Here is an 18796-nt window from a genome sequence, read left to right as displayed (position 1 = left end):
GAGGTACTGTCACATCACAGTAGAGTCAGCTGTCTTAACCGCGGCTTGTGTACTGCATCATTACTGTGTCTGTTCCCCTTTCGGGCTTGAACTGATGGTAAAACTAATTACATTATTTACTGTCTTTACATTTATTTTGAAAGATGAAGCTCGCGATTATGGTAAGGGGCGTTACATTTCCGACGAGTGCTTGCGGTGTTCGGCCAATCACAATGCACTGGGTCAGCTGGCCAATCAGAGCAGACTGCGCTTGTCGGAAGGAGGGACTTTGTAGAAAACGAAGCGTTTGAGAGAGGCGGGGCATAGAGGACCTACAATAATGTACAGTATTTGAAAAATAATGTGTTTTTTGAACATTAAAGCATGTCAACATATTCTGTTACACCAAATACGCAAAATAATGATATTTAAAAAAGCATCATATGACCCCTTTAAGGTTTTGTGGTCCAGGGTCACAAATATGCAAAAAAAAAAAGCTCATTTTGGCTATGTCAACAATTTAGCATCAGTAAATTATTATTATTATCTTTAACAGCTACAGTAAATATTTAAATAACACACTGCTTGGGCATTTTTCACAATTAATGGAACTGCACTGATCTGTGGACAGATGGTCGAGATCTGCTTTTTTTATAGCTTGGGGCAAAAAGGCACCTTCACCGGCAAAATCTTCCAATAGCAAAATGGTGGATTTAATGTGAGCCAGCAGAGGTACATAATATCAACTGATGTGCTGCGACATCCCTGACCTTCAGGTTTATTTATATTCCCTTATGCAGCACTGAATCCCTTAATATCTAATGACAGCTAATGCGTAAAACACTTCAAGTGGCTGTTCTCACTCAGAACTGAAATGCACATATTTCGCTGTTCCTTTCAGGTGGATTTGCCTCGTGATTCTTCAAACTGACAGCAGACTTCATTATGTCTGCATTACGAAGGCACTAGTGACAGTAACATGATGCTATAAATGAAATCATTTTCAGAGGCACAAGAGACTAGTAATTCAACCTTCACTCTCTTCTGCCCTCTTGTGATGGGTTGTACAAACTGCAAGGTTTTCTTAATTACACATAAAAATAATTCGTAAGTGTCGGAAACAATAACAGCTCACCATCTCGCCTGGTTTTCCTTGATCTCCTTTCTCTCCCTTCTCTCCCGGCTTACCCTAAAGATAAAAACAGTAAATCTACATGAATATACAGTAAATACACATACGCTTAAAAAAATGAATGGATTAAATAACAAAATATCAAACCAAGTGGCATTTAGTTTCAAGAAAGATGGCACAACCACACTTTAAGAAAAATTTGTAAGATGATTATGTTAATAGATACACTCAAAATATCTATTAACAAACTATTCTCAAAATATGATATTTTAAAATACAATGTATTATACAAAATATATTTTATTACTCAAAATAAGCTCAAAATCAAGACAAAACTGATGGCTTACCGGTTCACCAGGTTCAGGAATCACATTGGCCACCTAAAGAAAATGAAAACATATCACTGTGAAATAATACTGTAATACAATACTGTGAATTAAAAGCCACATTCATCAATAAACAGAGCATCAGCAGAATCAATACATAATACATGATTAAATACAAAAAAAGAAAAAGAAATGTCTAGTCTATTCTCATTTATCTGATTTATTACTTACATCAGATATCAACTGTTATTATTATCATTAATTAAATCACCTATAATTGTATATTCATATAGATATATATTTGTATACATATTTAAGTATCATCTGTACTCACATTCCCTGGGACCCCGGCTGGACCCCTGGGGCCAATCTCACCCTGTATGATTGGAAAACAGTAACAGAGAGGTTATATCCTTGTCCTGTCAGCATGTTAATTATCTCATTAACGACCTCATGCCCTCAGGAAACCATCGCTGACAGTTTAATCCTGAATGTGTGAAACCTACAGCAACTTATGGTCAAAAATGTCTTTACTGTAGAATGCTATAATGTTGATATAGCAAATATCATTACACAGATGTGACCTATTATTATTATTATTATTATTATGCATTTTATTTATAGGCGCCTTTCATGGCACTCAAGGTCACCTTACAAAGTCCATAAAACAGAGTAAAACAATAACATTAAACAATAGAAGCCAATACAACAAACAGACATAAAATCAAATAAAAGCCTGCCTAAACAAATAAGTTTTAAGACGAGATTTAAAGACCGGAAGACAACTATTGCAAACTTCTACAGGAAGTGATTTCCATAAAAGGGGAGTCGCATAACCAAAAGCTCATGACCCCATGGAAGTTGTCCGAGTGCATGGGAGAACAAGCGTAAGTGCAGAAGCAGATCTTAAAATGCGAGAAGGAGTGTGTATATGAAGAAGATCCAAGAGATATGAAGGAGCCAAGTTGTTGAGTGCTTTGTAGGTTAAAAGTAAAATTTTAAAATGTACACGGAATTTAACTGGGAGCCAGTGCAAATTTTGTAGAACAGGAGAGATGTGTTCAAAGATGGAAGTTTTGGTAATAACTCGAGCAGCAGCATTTTGTACAGGCTGTAGTTTGTGAAGTGATTTGGAAGGAAGCCCATAAAACAAAGCATTACAATAGTCGATTCATGATGTTACAAGAGCATGCACAAGAGTAGCAGTACTCTTCAGTCAAAGGACAGGACGCAGACAATTGATATTCCTAATATGAAAGAATGCAGAACGGGTAACACTGTTAGTGTTAAATGAGCTTCAAACAACAAAGTTTTATCGAGGATTACACCCAAACTTTTAACCTGATTAGACAGAGGAACAGGACAATTGTCTCTTATCACAGAGGAAATGTTTGACTTATCTATTGTGGTTTTTGTACCAACAAGAAGAATTTCTGTTTTACTATTATTTAATTTGAGAAAATTACTTGAAAACCAAGTTTTTAATTTATCAAGACACTTGAGAAGAGCAGAAGGAGGAAACTTTGAGGAAGGTTTAGAAGACAGATAAAGTTGGGTGTCATCAGCATAACAATGGAAATGAATACCATATTTCCTAAAAAATGGTGCCAATAGGTAAAAGGTAGATAAGAACCTGAAGAGGTCTCAAAACAGAACCCTGTGGAACACCGGTGACAATATAAGTTGATTTTGATTTAAACTGTTTGAGTTGCAGAAATTGCATGCGGTCTGTGAGATAGGAACGAAACCAACATAATGCCGTACCAGTAATTCCAATAGATTCCAATCTACTTAAGAGTATGGAGTGTGAAACAGTATCAAAAGCTGCACTAAGATCAAGAAGTATAAGTATTGATAAAAGTCCAGAATCAGCAGCTAGTAATAAATCATTGGATATCTTTACAAGTGCAGTCTCGACACTGTGATAAGAACGAAACCCTGATTGGAACTGCTCATATAAACTATTACTAGAAAGATGACCACGGAGCTGGGGAGCAACAATCTTTTCAATAATTTTTGACAAAAACGGCAGATTCTAAATAGGACGATAATTATCAAAGTTATTTGAGTCAGTCTCCGGTTTCTTGAGAGTGGGTGTTATCACTGCAGTTTTAAATGCAGTAGGGACAGTACCAGAAAGAAGTGAAGCATGCATGATGTCTGGGATTAAAGAGGAAAGAAAAGGTAAACCAGCTTTAACCAAGGGAGTCGGTAACAGTGTTGGGCAAGTTACTCTGAAAATGTAATTAAATTACTGATTATTCCTTTTAAAAGTAATCATGTTACTGTTCTGATTACTTTATTTCAAAAGTAATTAGTAATTAGTTACATTACCAGTTACGTTACTTTTTTCTCCATGAAATTTATGAAATCCCAGCATACACGCTCCTGATAAATATTTGCTATTAAAGCATCAACATTCACAGAACACTGTTATTTTTAACTAAAGCAAGCGGCTGCTGCGTGCATGGTTTGGCATGCAGAATGCCAGCAAAGAGCGCTGCATTTATAATCTCTAAAAGACATCTCAGTTCATCGCAATCTCACAAATCTCTGTTATAACACAATAAATATATGCATAATGAATCTTTCATAATGTCAACAATTCGAGTGTTATAATGAGAAGATTCGTGAGCACGCAAATTTCAGCACTGCATTGCTCAACGCTGCAAACACGTTTTATAGCCTAAATAGAAACTCTGCATACGCTTGCACCTGTTAATCGTTTATATTTTATATTGGTACATGTTGCTTTTGTGCAATAGATGAATAACAATTTATTTGTTTTAGATATTTTATGTTTAGATATTTCTATTTTGCGGGAGTCCCGTGAATCATTTTATTCTCCCGCATCCCACACACACAAGTGTCTACTCGCTCGCACCAGCACTCGCCCATCTTGTCCCGCGCCGCTCTGTTGTGTCGGGTCTCGCGGGAGCAGGTCTCTAATCCAGCTGACACTTAATATTAATTAATCCAAACTATGAAATAACTATACACACTACTGTTCAATAGTGGATTCATAAAGGTAAACTATTTTTCTTTATATAATGTATATGTACATTTCAATTATTTAATCATAAGCCTTTATATTAAGTTTTTTTTAAATCACAAAAAAACTATTTCATTAACTCTGTGTCCAACCTTTTGACTAATACTTTATAATAAAATAATCACTATCTGCATTTTTAAACTTTCTCTTGTCTCTCACCTTGTCTCCTTTCTCTCCTTTCGAGCCAGTAAGTCCATCTTTTCCTCTCTCTCCCTACAAGAGAGATGGAGGGATGAAATCTGACAAAAAATGTCTCAAACAAAACTACATACAAACTATGCGTAAACTAACATTAATAAGATTGAAAATTAGTCCGTCTCATGCAGAACATGATTTCTTATCTTTTTCTCACAATCTTTGCAGTGAAATATTGGCTGAACATGTTTTTTATGAGAAGCACCCAAGTGAATAGATGATGGTTCTCGCAGCAGGAGTGTTTTTTCTACAGAAGAGTGATATTTTCACATATCAATGTCTATTGATTCTGTTAATCAATAGACCATCTGATTTTGACTTGAAAACAGCATATAATTATGTCCGTATAGTTCTGTCTTACTTGGCCTCCTCTCTCTCCTTTGGGTCCCACTGGGCCGAGCTCTCCAGGCAAACCAGGCTCTCCCTGAGACAGAACAAGACACAAAGAGAAAGACAGTTGTGTCATGTGTCCTTCTGTCAAGACTCTGTCAAGGCTGTTTTAAGTTTTACTTCCCGCACCCGTTCACCAGGAGGTCCTCGTGGTCCTGGAGGGCCTTCATCTCCCTGAGAGAGAGAGATAAACTGGCATTGGTGATGGGGTAAAAAAAATTGGATTTCCAACCCAGATCTTAAAGCACTAGTCACCCTTTACCTTAGGTCCTGGTTTACCAGGGAAGCCGTCCTGTCCGGGTTCTCCTCTTTGCCCCTAAACAGAAATACAAAATAATTAAAAACAGACTGCAGTGCAACAAAAACACAAATGAAAAGCTCAAAAAGCAGATCTGGCCTTTAGATGGGTTTAGAAATGATGAAGTTCTGCCTCCACAGAACTGAGTTCACAGTTTGCCTCATTAAAACAGCTCTAACCTTCTCGGCATCATTTCCAGGGAAACCATCTAATCCATCTTTTCCTGGCAGGCCCTGAAAAATAATTACCGTTAAAATCATTGCTTCAAGTTTCTTTGCACTAAAAATGAGTGTTGAGTTAATAGGGCAACAGGTTATTAAAGTGTGTGGACAGTATGTTTGAGTTCTTATGGTAATGTCATAGGGACTCACCGGTTTTCCTGGTTCTCCTGGTTTTCCTGAGAAGCCGATTTCACCAGGTAATCCCTATGTGAACAAACAGATGAATTTAATATCATCTGCTAATGTTCTGTGGCTGTAGTTCAGTTCGCAAATAAAAATGAACAGAAACAGTATTATTTTGTTGCATGTAAACATACTGGAGGTCCCGTTTGTCCAGGGCTCCCAGGAGGCCCAGAAGGCCCCTGAGGACCCTAAAAACAAAACACAGAAATAAAACTTGAAATGTTGACATTTGAAATTCAATTGCATTTTAATAGTTCTCTGCAATCAATGCATTCACAATTTATTTTACTAAAATGTACCAATATTATGTTATCATTATATTATTTGATCACTGCATGTGTTTTGCCTTCTGGTAACCACTAGAGCTCACTGTTACTCTGAAATGACTCGAGACTTTTTCATTAAGATAATAATGTTGAGAATGCCATATAGTCATAATATTCATACTGTTTTTGCATAGCATACTAAGTTTCCATATGCATGAAATACATAAGTGACCTACTATTTGTTAAAATATTATAGCAAGTCTGAAAAGTGTGTTATGCGTTTGTCTTTTCACTTATTCGATCGCTACAATATTTACTGTTGCATTCTGCTGTAAAATACTGTATACGGTAAGCAGTTTGTTAGTATTCCATTCCAAACATAAAACCACACTTGACAGGAAAAATAAAGGGCAAAGAGCTTGACTCAGGCTAAGAATGAATGTTCTGGTGGTTCTTACAGGTGGTCCTGGAAGACCATCAACTCCCGGCAATCCTGCATCACCTTTTTTACCCTGGAGAAACAAAGACGATGTCTCGTGAGTCTGTGTTAGGTAAAAGCAGATAAGGAATAAAGAGATATTTCATATATATATATATATATATATATATATATATATATAAAATAAAAATATATAGCCATCTTTATAAGAGCAGATAATATTGTAAGGTGAATCTGTTAAAATATGTTGAATAATTGTCATTTATATCGACTAAAGACTTATATCATACTAAAGAAAAAATATTTGTGTTAAGTTAATAGCATCTTTTTTTACTCACTGATAGATTTAACCTATTAACCTAAAGAAAAAAATATTTTGATTCAATTCAGATTTATTTATATAGCACTTTTCATAATAAATATAATTTCAAAGTGGTTTTACAGTTAATACTTCCTTATGAAATACAACGATATCTCATATATATATATATATATATATATATATATATATATAAATAATAATAATAAATAAAAATAATATAGTACTTAAAATAAATTAAAAGATAATAAGGAATATGGAGTAAGGATATATTTTATAAAGTAAAATAAAATGTAAAAATAAAATAATAATAATAATAATAATAATAATTCATTTCAGTTTTTTAATCACTTGGTCTGATTGATAAGATAATATCAGACTTTATTCTGATTCAAACACTTTTAATTTATCCATTTTTTTCACTATGGGGTTTCCCCCCCCCCTTACTTCAAATTTCAGTTAATCAGTCAAAATTTCCATACTAATAATAGACAAAAATGAATTCCATGTGAGAGGTCAGGAAGAGTTTATGACCTTTCTATCTGATGTCTTTAATGACTGAAACCTTCCATCCATTAGAGGCACATAAAAAGTATTGCAGTGCCCTCTGCTGGACAAACAGGTCAAATCACACTTATTGCAATTGTAAAGTAAACAACAATATTTAAGATCCTATGAGCGAAGTTTCCTTTCCTGTGTTGATATATTTCCAACAGAAACAGGAGGGGCCCGACATAGAAGGGCTCATATTTTCTTAATAAAAATAGCCCATAGCCTATATTTATGGTCACAGTCACAGACTATGATTTGCTACTTGCTATTGCTCGTCGGTTTTAGGGATACATTCAATCTAGAGAACACTTGCATATACATGGGCTCAAAGCTTTTAAACGTTGACTAAATGCCACAAAAAAAAAACAATTTTGATTGTATTACGGGTGGGGGGTATTACAGCGATAAGAGCTTAAAATAGAGTAAAAAAGAGAGAGAGAAACACTTTTTAGTGTCTCACTCAGGGCTTCCTGCCATTCTGCAGTTGTGTGTCATTCTACACTCACTCAAGCGCCACCCGCTGCGTTTCTGAGCTGAGCGCAAGATCTCTTTAAGAGCTCCTGACAGTGTTTTCCACTGGGACAGAGAGAACGAGGGCTACATTCAGAACACCTGCAACCCTGCTGAGCTACAACACTGAGACCCAGGAACTGTGCACCCAAAAAGAAAATTCACAATTGCAAGGACAAAAAGTCATAAAAAAGTAGTCAATATGACTCTATCTATCTATCTATCTATCTATCTATCTATCTATATATACGTACACGCACACACGCACACACACACACAAAATATATATTCCTCTGAGGGGCCTCTGAATAACATTGAAATTATTATTATTATTTTTTTATTATAAAATATAGAAATTCTGTATGGATAGTAAACTTAAAAAGTCTAGCAAGCGGTCATCTCAAAATAAAACTAACAAAAGTTATTTTTACATTTACTTCATAAAAATCAGTGAAGATTTCACAGCAAAATGACGCACGCGTGTTCCACAACCTGAAGAGGGACGCTCTTAGAATTATATTAAAAGGCATTTTTGCTTGTTAAAAACGTATAAACTATTAATCAGATAACAGAAGGCATGTAGTAAATCGTGTAAAACCTTTTTTTCAGCAAAGTTTTGATCATGTTGATCATTTTGAGGCCGTAGAAATTTGCATATCAATTATGATACAGTAGTCTTTATAGGGTGAAACTTATTTCAGGTAATAGCAAAGGCAATATTTCATTTTCCATTTAATATTTATATTTTATTTTATTTCAGTTAACAAAACGGTTTTTAAATGGCTTTAGTTAACTAACAACACTATGCTAAACATCTTTTGTGGATCACTGAAGAAAGTAAGTCATATTGATTTGGTACAACATTAGGGTGAGTAAATAAAGACAGAATTTTCATTTTAATACATACAACTTTTTCAGTTTGCTTGATTTTTTCCTCTTTTTTTTCCCTTTTTGGAGCTGTTATCCAAATACCATTATTATTTTTGGCAAGAAACAATGTTTTCAAGTATTCCGAGAACATTTTAATGATGCTGTCACCTCATCAGTTCGAGGGCATCTGAGAGCGTCAGGCCATTTGAACATCTCCTATCTCTCTTCCTAATGAGCTCCTCTCTTTAATCTGACCCCGCAGAGCTCTCAAAAGCACCAGAACATGCACTGAGATCCGCACTTTCCAGTCAGTCTCTATGGTTACCACAGAACATTTTACATCTCCATTAAAAACAGCCGAGATGGACTGTTACAATAGAATACAAATGTCCTACCCTTGGTCCATTCTCACCCAGCTCACCGGGCAAACCTGTAGGTCCAGGTGGGCCCTGAACAAAAACAGCATAAACAATAGGCTAATCAAAAACAGTGAAGTACACAACAAAAGCAGACAGAGCAGAAATTATGCTTCTTTTTCACAAACAGACCATGAATGGGATATTTATGATATACAATGACCCTAAAAATTATCTGGACACTTGAGCCTCATTAAAAAAGTCTCAATGTTTGAGTTTAACTTTGTCCATTCTGTTTGTCACAGAGTGGAAATGTGCCATATAAATCTATAAGTACATCCACATAAGTGCTTACACATTGACACAAACACAGAATCGAACAATATGACACTAATTACCTCACTCCTTGACACATTTCCAACCTATTAAAATAGCGCCATAAAGCCATTGCCAACCATTTACTTAAACTGATTTAATCTAAAATGTGCAGTTTAAAATAATCACTGAGTCTGTGCCCAGATGGGAGGAAAAGATCAGGAGCTTTTCTCAGAACTAACTTCACTTTTCTTCTTTAATATGCATCTTTAAAACAATACAACTTGTTTGAAAGAGCATTAAATCACAAAATGTATCTTACAGGAGGTCCAGGGGAGCCGTCCGCTCCCGGGGGTCCTCGTTCACCAGGAACACCCTGAAAACACAAACACACACCCAGTTATGAGTATGATCAACAGAAGCAAGGTTCAAGACTCATCTTCTCAACACTTACAGTCTCCCCCTTCAGTCCTGCCAGCTGAACCTGAGGAAAAACACAGATGAAGCAATGAGCATCTCACATCTGTTTTACAATGTGATCAAATAAGTTAATGAATCAAACGTCTTACCGCATCACCAGGTAATCCAGCAGGACCTCGTTCACCCTATCAACAAACACAGCATTGCATTTGACAGGATTTATTCAGCAGTTAAAATACCACAGTGATTTGATATTCTAAGTGGAGTTAAACTGGAGTGGAATTGTCTAATATTTGCAGTACAGACTAAGCAGTATTTGTCATTTCCTTTGGGAATAAGTTCCTGAAAGTGTGTGCGGGACGGCGAGTGAGCGATTAAATGATACAGCCTTGGCTGATTTTTTGAATGGGCGTCTTTATGGATGAGTGTGAGACATATGATACAAAACTATCATTTTCCAAGAAAGATATATGTGTTTTGAGGGTTTTATGGGAAATAAGGAAGAGTCAAATATATCTGAGTCAATTATCTAAGAAATACAAAAGGAAACATACAAATGCCTTCATATGGGTCTAGAACAAATTGAGGGTGAATAAAAAACTTGCCCAGATCTTTCAAAGCCGAGCAATGGGTGTCTCAAACAAGCAATGAGTGTCTCTTTACCTTTGCTCCTTTGACTCCACTTGCACCAGGAGCACCAGTCAGCCCCCTAGGGCCCTGGTTTTAGAGAAAATGAAAGAAAGAGAGGTCATTTAGGTAAAACGTATACTTAGACCTAAGCAAAACATGACACAAGCTCACATTAATATCTTCTTCATTCAGTGTGCATGCATGCTGCGCAAAATGGTACATGACAAATGATATACATTATATATGATATACATTATAAAACGCTCAGAATACTTACGTCTTTTCCTAGAAGACCTGGTTTCCCTGGGAACCCGTCTAAACCTGGTTCACCCTAAACAACATTTGAAAGTGAGACGTCATCGAATGGACAATTAATATTACCGTTCAAAAATGTGGGGTCAGTAAGATTTTTTCAAAGAAATTAATATTTTTATACTGCAAGGACACATTAAATGGATCAAAAGTGACAGTAAAGACATTTAACCGCATCACCAGGTAATCCAGCAGGACCTCGTTCACCCTATCAACAAACACAGCATTGCATTTGACAGGATTTATTCAGCAGTTAAAATACCACAGTGATTTGATATTCTAAGTGGAGTTAAACTGGAGTGGAATTGTCTAATATTTGCAGTACAGACTAAGCAGTATTTGTCATTTCCTTTGGGAATAAGTTCCTGAAAGTGTGTGCGGGACGGCGAGTGAGCGATTAAATGATACAGCCTTGGCTGATTTTTTGAATGGGCGTCTTTATGGATGAGTGTGAGACATATGATACAAAACTATCATTTTCCAAGAAAGATATATGTGTTTTGAGGGTTTTATGGGAAATAAGGAAGAGTCAAATATATCTGAGTCAATTATCTAAGAAATACAAAAGGAAACATACAAATGCCTTCATATGGGTCTAGAACAAATTGAGGGTGAATAAAAAACTTGCCCAGATCTTTCAAAGCCGAGCAATGGGTGTCTCAAACAAGCAATGAGTGTCTCTTTACCTTTGCTCCTTTGACTCCACTTGCACCAGGAGCACCAGTCAGCCCCCTAGGGCCCTGGTTTTAGAGAAAATGAAAGAAAGAGAGGTCATTTAGGTAAAACGTATACTTAGACCTAAGCAAAACATGACACAAGCTCACATTAATATCTTCTTCATTCAGTGTGCATGCATGCTGCGCAAAATGGTACATGACAAATGATATACATTATATATGATATACATTATAAAACGCTCAGAATACTTACGTCTTTTCCTAGAAGACCTGGTTTCCCTGGGAACCCGTCTAAACCTGGTTCACCCTAAACAACATTTGAAAGTGAGACGTCATCGAATGGACAATTAATATTACCGTTCAAAAATGTGGGGTCAGTAAGATTTTTTCAAAGAAATTAATATTTTTATACTGCAAGGACACATTAAATGGATCAAAAGTGACAGTAAAGACATTTATAATGTTACAAAAGATCTCTATTTGCAATAAATGCTGTTCTTTTGAACTTTCTATTCATCAAAGAATCCTGAAAAAAGTATAATGGTTTCCACAAAAATATGAAGCAGCACAACTCTTTTCAACATTGATAATAATAAAAAATGTTTGTTGCGCAGCAAATCAGCATATTAGAATGATTTCTGAAGGATCATGTGACACTGAAGACTGGAGTAATTATGCTGAAAATTCAGCTTTATCTTCACAGGAATAATTACATTTTAAATTGTAATAATATTTCACAATATTACTGTTTTTACTATCATTTTGATCAAATAAATGCAGCCTTGGTGAGCATAATAAAATTATTTTAAAAACAGTTAAAAATCTTACTGTCCCCAAACTTTTGAAAAGTACTGTATATGCAATATTTAATTGTATCATTTAATAATATTTAATAAATGTATTCTGCTTCCAATTGTGCAATGATAATTTCATGAAAGTCATCTTGATAAATTAATATTATAGTATAACACATATGCAATTTGCTCTGTACATATAGTGTTCTGTATTTAGGAGCACAATTAATTCTGATTACAATAGTATGTCACATCCAAAGTCCCTATTTTTATTCCCAGATTCTAATTTTATGTCCCATAAACAGCATACAGGTTTGGAATGACATCTTCATTTTTTGGATGAACTACTCTTTTAACTTTAAATTATGTATGCTTGTCTAGACAGGTGCTTTGATTTTAATACAGAAAACAGCAGCAGGAAACGGACTGACGGGATGGAAATGTGACTGTAACATGACAAAAACGTGCAATATCCACTATGCAGTGCCTGCTTTTTCAGGTCAGAAATTCAGGAAATATAACAGATGGTGGATGCGTTTATATGATGTATTTTGAATTCAAGGCCATTTGAGTTCAAATGAAAAGCCATTCTCAAAAAAAAGCATAATCTGATATTTCCTGTTTCAATGAACCATGCATTGGTTCTAACAATATATCCATTTGCTCCACTTGCACTGAATTACCAGCATTCTTTCTTAAAAGTAATGATTTTTTTTGCCAAAACTAAGCTTATTTTCCCCATGTTAAAACATTTAACATTATAAAATAGCTGTAAATAGTTCTAAAATATTGTTTGTTTGAGCATCCCAACCAGCCAAATACGAACATCGGCTCAACCAATGGCGTCAGTTTGGGGCGGAGCTGTCTGTTTGCCAACCAATGACAGACGAGGAGTGACATAAACCTGTATGAAAGCAATCATTATTTTAGCAGTTCCTTTTTGTGACACTAGTGGTGCAAATTTGCTTCATCTTTAACTTCGAAGTTTCAGGAAAGTCAAATTTGTCTTAAAAGCTCTCTGTGTGCGTGCGGGGGTGGACCGTCAGACAGACTGAAGAATGACGTCGATGCTCTACCGTGTCACACTGTTCTAAGACCCGTCTACAGCACAACGCCCCCACAGAACAGGATATACGGAGTCTGCATCAGCACTGAGACATCTGTTTGAGTTATTAGTCTGCCTGCATTCACTCTGTAGAAATAATCCCTCTGTAGTGTTTGGATCTGACAGGTATGTACAGTACTTTGGGCTCCATCCAAGTTATTCCAAAGCATCAAAACTAAAACAGGGGTGCTGACAAGGGGAAGACAAGCGGGAACATTGTCCCAGGCCTCTTAGTGGGCTGAAGGTGGTCTGCATTGACAGACTAAACTAGATTTTTACATTTTCTCAAGACGATGTGAGTGCTGTGCATGCAAAACCTCTGCTGCATGATTTTAGGAATCATTCACGTCTGTAGTACAAACAGTGCGGGACATTCCAATGTTTAATGCTTAATACTAACACTGAGCCTAAGCAATGATGTTTGTGGTAACAGTTGGTTATGATTGACAGGTGTCAGTCATCCCTTACCCTTTCTCCGGAAGCTCCTTTGTCTCCTTTAACTCCAGTGACACCCTGATGAAAAACATACCACATTCAACATATTACAAACTTCACAGAGAAGAACACTGGCCACACTACGATCTGTCCTGAACAGGTATAACACAAAATTGCAGATGCAGTCTTCATTTCAATTTGTTTCTACTGAAGTGATCATCTATTGAAGCCAGTTTCAACCTAAAAAAAAAAAAATAATTAAATAAATTTAAAAAATGCAATAAAATGCTAAATTAAAAAATGATAAAATAAGGTTATTGTGAGAAAAAAATTATGTAAAATAAGAAGTAAAGTCACAATTGTTAGATATTAAGATGCTTTTAAGAGAAATCAAGTTGTGATTGTGAAATATAAAGTAGCAATTATTGATAAAGTCATAAGTACATTTCTATTGCAATACTCTGAAGGCTTTCATAATCATCAGTGCATGGCTTAAACACACAGGTCATACTTACAGACGCCCCTTGAGCACCCGGTGCTCCAGGTGGACCAGCATCACCTTGGATACCCTGAATAAAAAAAAGGTCAAAAAGGCCAGATCATGTTAAAAACGACATGAGAACACCTAGCAATGTCAGAAATAAGCTTCTCACCAAAAAGTGATAAAACAAAGAAAATAATGCCGAGAAAATACCCACAGCAAACACAATGAAATCTACAATGACATACAATAGAGAGTTTACTGCATTATTTACTGCTGCTTTTAGATTCGATGTTGATTTGATTTTAAGTGACATCAACAAGACAATTAATTTTAAAGGTGTAATTTTAAACTTTTTTTTTAGCAGATATATCATATCTTAAATCATTTTTAGAATGACAACAGCCTCTTTTGACTGAAAATGGGCTAATATTGGGTTGGGGCTAATATTGACAATTACAAATACACTAGTCTAATCAAGCATATCCTTACTCTTCTGTCTAAAGGAGGTCTTACCTTTGGTCCGAGAGGTCCAGGTAACCCAGCTTCACCTGCAACTCCTTGTTCACCCTGTTCATCAATATGATTGGACATTAGACTGTAACTATCAAAATACACCTTCAACCACATGCAAATAAACTTTTCGTCACTCACTCTCTCTCCTTTATCGCCGTTTTTCCCACCCAGACCGGGTAAACCGTCTGATACCTAAAAGTTAAATGAATATCAATGCCACTTATAAACACATCTATGGAATCAGTAATGTTTAGACAAAATTGGATTATAAATAAATAAGTAAATAAAATATTCATTGTATACTGCACAGAATGAAGTAGTTATTTTTTTTTCTTTTCTGCTGATGTAATCAACACTGCCTGGAATTAAAACAAATCAATAATATCACAGCATCCACAAACCAAACCTAAAGGACAACAACAAGTCCAGCCCTATAGTATTTTCTGCTGAATATTCTGCTGCTGAATATTCAACTGTTTGGGGTTTTTTTTCAATTATTTTTTTATTTTTTTCATAATTCTTATAATCACATAATTCATCATCTAAACAGTTAAGACTTTTACATTGTTAAATTTATTTATTAATTTTTTTTTTTATATACGTATATATTTAAAATAAATTATAACTTATCTATTCATCACAGTCTCCAAAAAAAAGGAATAAAATACATTTAAAAAAATATTCAAATAGAAAACAAATTATTTTAAATTGTAATAATATTTCACAGTATTACTGTTTTTACTTTGGTTCTTTCAAAACCTTTTTCTATTACAGACCCCAAACTTTTGAATGGTAGTGCAAGTTAACTACAGATGCCATTTCATGTTGATTGCATGTACACAAGTGTGTCTTACTCTTTCGCCTCTTTCTCCTCTGGCTCCAGGTTCACCATGCTCGCCGCTGTCCCCCTGTAGAGAGAGACAAGATTTCAACATGGCATTAAAACAAGATGTCACATGACTTTGGACATGGCCACAAGTGGCCCCGAAACGTTTCATCCTTCAGCATGTTATACATGTTCAATCGGGCCAAATGCGTTCCTGTGAAAAATCTGACCTTAGAAACCAAAAGAATATTTTTAAAACAAGACCATCAAACCAGCCAACCAAAAACTCACTGTCTGTTTTTGCTTGAAATGATCATCAGACATTTCCAGTTTTCCCATCTTTGTACTCAAAGAATCACATATTATAAAAGCATATATATATAACAAAGAGAGGCTTGTGAGATCGTAAAAATACAAAAAGAGGCCAACAGCAGTTAGTGTAGTTTTCTGGTCATTAAAATTAATCACACTCTAATGCTAAACACCACTAAGGAAACCTAAAGAAATCTTTGCCATTAAATCTTGCCTTTCAGACGTCTAATGCACACCAGGGAATCTTCTGGAATTCTGAGAGTCGAACAGTATATGAGAAAAGCTTTTATGACCTGATTACAGTAATGACTTCACATGCTGCAGTTCACTCTCAAACTTCGATAAAGCCAACAGATAACTGACAAATGCCATCAAGAGAAAGTAACACAAAAAATGGCCACAATCTTGAGAGCTGCCAACCCAGTCAGCATATAGTGGATGCTAATTTGTTTGATTTCAATTAGTTTCTAATGAAGTTTTCTATTGAAGCCAATAGACTGGTTACTTAAAATATCATTAAACAGTACTTTGCAACATGCTGTAACATCTCTTTTCTGCATGTGCACCATGACTCAACTTTTCAAAAGCACCACAGCTTCAAAACAAACAACATTTCAGTGTTAAAGGATTGACAAAACGACCACATAACAGGGTTTAGAGACAGAGAAACACCTCAAACACAAACATGCATTTGCGGCATCATGCATTTTAACTAGCCAACTCCTCCATATGCTGCTAGCTAACTTTATACTGTAACACATGTGAGTGACACATGTGAGTACACAGACACACATTCACATACACAGAATGAACACACAGTAACATACACACATGGACGCTCATGCAAATCACTGACACATATACGCCGAGAAATACACACACAAGCAATTGAAAATCATGCATAAAACTTGCCGCCACAATGCTAAGGTGTTCTGAAGGGTTGCTTACTGGCCCATATGGCTTAGGTTCCTCCTTTATTGTAAGTCTAGGGGATTTTTCAGCTCGTTTTTTATCTGCCATGTAAAAAATTAGTTTCTTAGTATTTTTGTCTTGAAAAAATTGTGTATTTTTGTCTAAAGTCAAGATACAGTTACTTGACAAGGAAAGTGACTTAAGATATGAAGTATTGTTTCTGAAAAAAGTATCAAAATTAAGTGAGTTTATGTTTATAAAAAAAAAATCTGTCAGTGAAGAAAAAATGATAATTTTCCTTTTGAATTAGTTTCTCTTACCACACTGACAGATATTCTTACTTGTTTTATGCATAAACTCAATCAACAAAATATATTTTGTCATTTAGCTTCTCAAGTAAATTAATGTTGAGTAAAACAAGACAAAAATATTGAGTAAGAAAATGATTTGAACAGTGTAAAAAAGTAACAGCACACTTAAAGGGATATTTTACCCCAAAATGATTTCTCACCCTGCATGTCATTCCAAACCCATAAAACTTTGGTTAATATTCGAAATACATACAAAGATATTTTTACTGAAACCTGAAAGGTTTCTGTCCCTCCATTGAAGGTCCAGGCAACTAAAACTTGAATCATCCAAAAAGGTTAAGGTATTAAGTCTTATTTTCTGAAATGTTGATCAAAATTAAGTGAGTTTGTACTTAAAACAAGAATAAAAACTGCCAATGAACCAAAATAATAATAATAATAATCTTGTTTATCAATTATCCAATTATCAATTATTCAATTATCCCTATTGAATTCAGTTTTTTTTTCTTGTTTTAAACATAAACTCACTTAAATTCGATTGAAACAAGACATAATATCTTAAGTCATTGTGCTTCTCAAGTAAATATATCTTGATTTAAGACTATTTAGATATTTATATTGGAATGCACGATAAAAATACTGCTGAAGAAAATCACAGTTTGCAGTGCATAAAAGGCGTTGTAAAACAAATCCATATGAATCAAGCATTTTAAAGAGGTCATATGATGTTGCTAAAAAGAAGATTATTTTGTGTATTTGATGTATTGAAATGTGTTTATGCGGTTTAAAGTTAAAAAAACACATTATTTTCCACATACTGTACATTATTGTTTCTCCTCTATGCCCCGCCTTTCTGAAACGCGTCGATTTTTACAAAGCTCATCGGTCTGAAAAGCTATGCACCAAGAGCTTGTAACACTCCAAAGAGAAAGGAAAAATTGAAATCGCATAATATGACCCCTTTAATCAAAGTCTTATGTGTCACGCCTATGGACAGTCTTGTGCTTCGTTCCTCATGTTCTCTCCTTGACCCAGTTTCTCCCGTGTTTGTGCCCATATTTGGTTTTCCTGTTCCTGTTCCCGTTTGAGTTCCATTTGTTTCAGCTGTGTCCTATTAATCTCCTCGTTTAGTTTCAGGTGTTCCCCATTTAGTTCCTGTATTTCAGTCCTGCGTTCAGTTTCAAATGTCTACCCCGTGTGCTACGTGTGTGTTCCCTGTTATTTTGGTTTCATTAAAGAGTATTTCTGTTCTGGATCTCCTTTGTCTCCTCACAGTAGTGCATTGTGACAGAAGACTAAACCTTATACAAGATGACAGAGGCTGAGGACAGGCTGTGGTGTTTACGGCAGGTTGGTCGGAAGTTGGAGAGATATGTGGAGGAATTCCTTGAGCTCTCCAACCAGGTTAGCTGGCACGACACCGCTCTTGGTGCGTGTTTCCAGCTGGGGCTGGATGATGATACAATCCGCTGCGATCTCCCCACGTGTTATTTTCCCCTGATCGAGCTGATTGATGTCGTCCTTTATTTAAACGGTTACGATTTCCAAGTGGAAGAAGTAAAGGATAATTTAAAGTCTCCTCGTCCAGCCACCTCTGGAAAACATTGTGTCTCCACATACCCCCACATACCTCACCAACGGCTCCGACCACCTGTCCAACAC

The 18796-nt window shown here is 35.6% G+C and overlaps 1 protein-coding gene and 1 long non-coding RNA gene across 2 annotated transcripts in view; both read right to left on the bottom strand.

Moving 5' to 3' along the window:
* col22a1 (collagen, type XXII, alpha 1) overlaps positions 1-18796 on the bottom strand; it is a 68445-nt gene that overhangs the window by 16481 nt on the left and 33168 nt on the right. Inside the window, exons 13-34 of the mRNA XM_016462398.1 lie at positions 15628-15681; positions 14912-14965; positions 14774-14827; positions 14292-14345; positions 13810-13854; positions 11696-11749; positions 11452-11505; positions 10938-10973; positions 9858-9887; positions 9726-9779; positions 9128-9181; positions 6501-6554; positions 5911-5964; positions 5744-5797; positions 5552-5605; positions 5337-5390; positions 5204-5248; positions 5046-5108; positions 4649-4702; positions 1772-1813; positions 1459-1491; positions 1115-1168 (exon numbers count right to left, since the gene is read on the bottom strand). Coding sequence (XP_016317884.1) covers positions 1115-1168; positions 1459-1491; positions 1772-1813; positions 4649-4702; positions 5046-5108; positions 5204-5248; positions 5337-5390; positions 5552-5605; positions 5744-5797; positions 5911-5964; positions 6501-6554; positions 9128-9181; positions 9726-9779; positions 9858-9887; positions 10938-10973; positions 11452-11505; positions 11696-11749; positions 13810-13854; positions 14292-14345; positions 14774-14827; positions 14912-14965; positions 15628-15681 — 1104 coding nt within the window. The remainder of the gene's footprint in view (positions 1-1114; positions 1169-1458; positions 1492-1771; positions 1814-4648; positions 4703-5045; positions 5109-5203; positions 5249-5336; positions 5391-5551; positions 5606-5743; positions 5798-5910; positions 5965-6500; positions 6555-9127; positions 9182-9725; positions 9780-9857; positions 9888-10937; positions 10974-11451; positions 11506-11695; positions 11750-13809; positions 13855-14291; positions 14346-14773; positions 14828-14911; positions 14966-15627; positions 15682-18796) is intronic.
* LOC107669967 (uncharacterized) lies at positions 9974-10780 on the bottom strand. Its single transcript, XR_001632051.1, has 3 exons — positions 10731-10780; positions 10487-10540; positions 9974-10008 (listed from the first exon to the last, which is right to left on the bottom strand). It is a non-coding gene; the product is annotated as an uncharacterized LOC107669967 (long non-coding RNA).

This window comes from Sinocyclocheilus anshuiensis, unplaced genomic scaffold (genome assembly GCF_001515605.1).
Source record: "Sinocyclocheilus anshuiensis isolate Anshui unplaced genomic scaffold, SAMN03320099.WGS_v1.1 scaffold160, whole genome shotgun sequence".
NCBI classification, from domain to species: Eukaryota; Metazoa; Chordata; class Actinopteri; order Cypriniformes; family Cyprinidae; genus Sinocyclocheilus; species Sinocyclocheilus anshuiensis.
The sequence above is the reverse complement of the archived record's forward strand: the minus strand, read 5'-3'. Positions and strand labels throughout refer to the sequence as shown.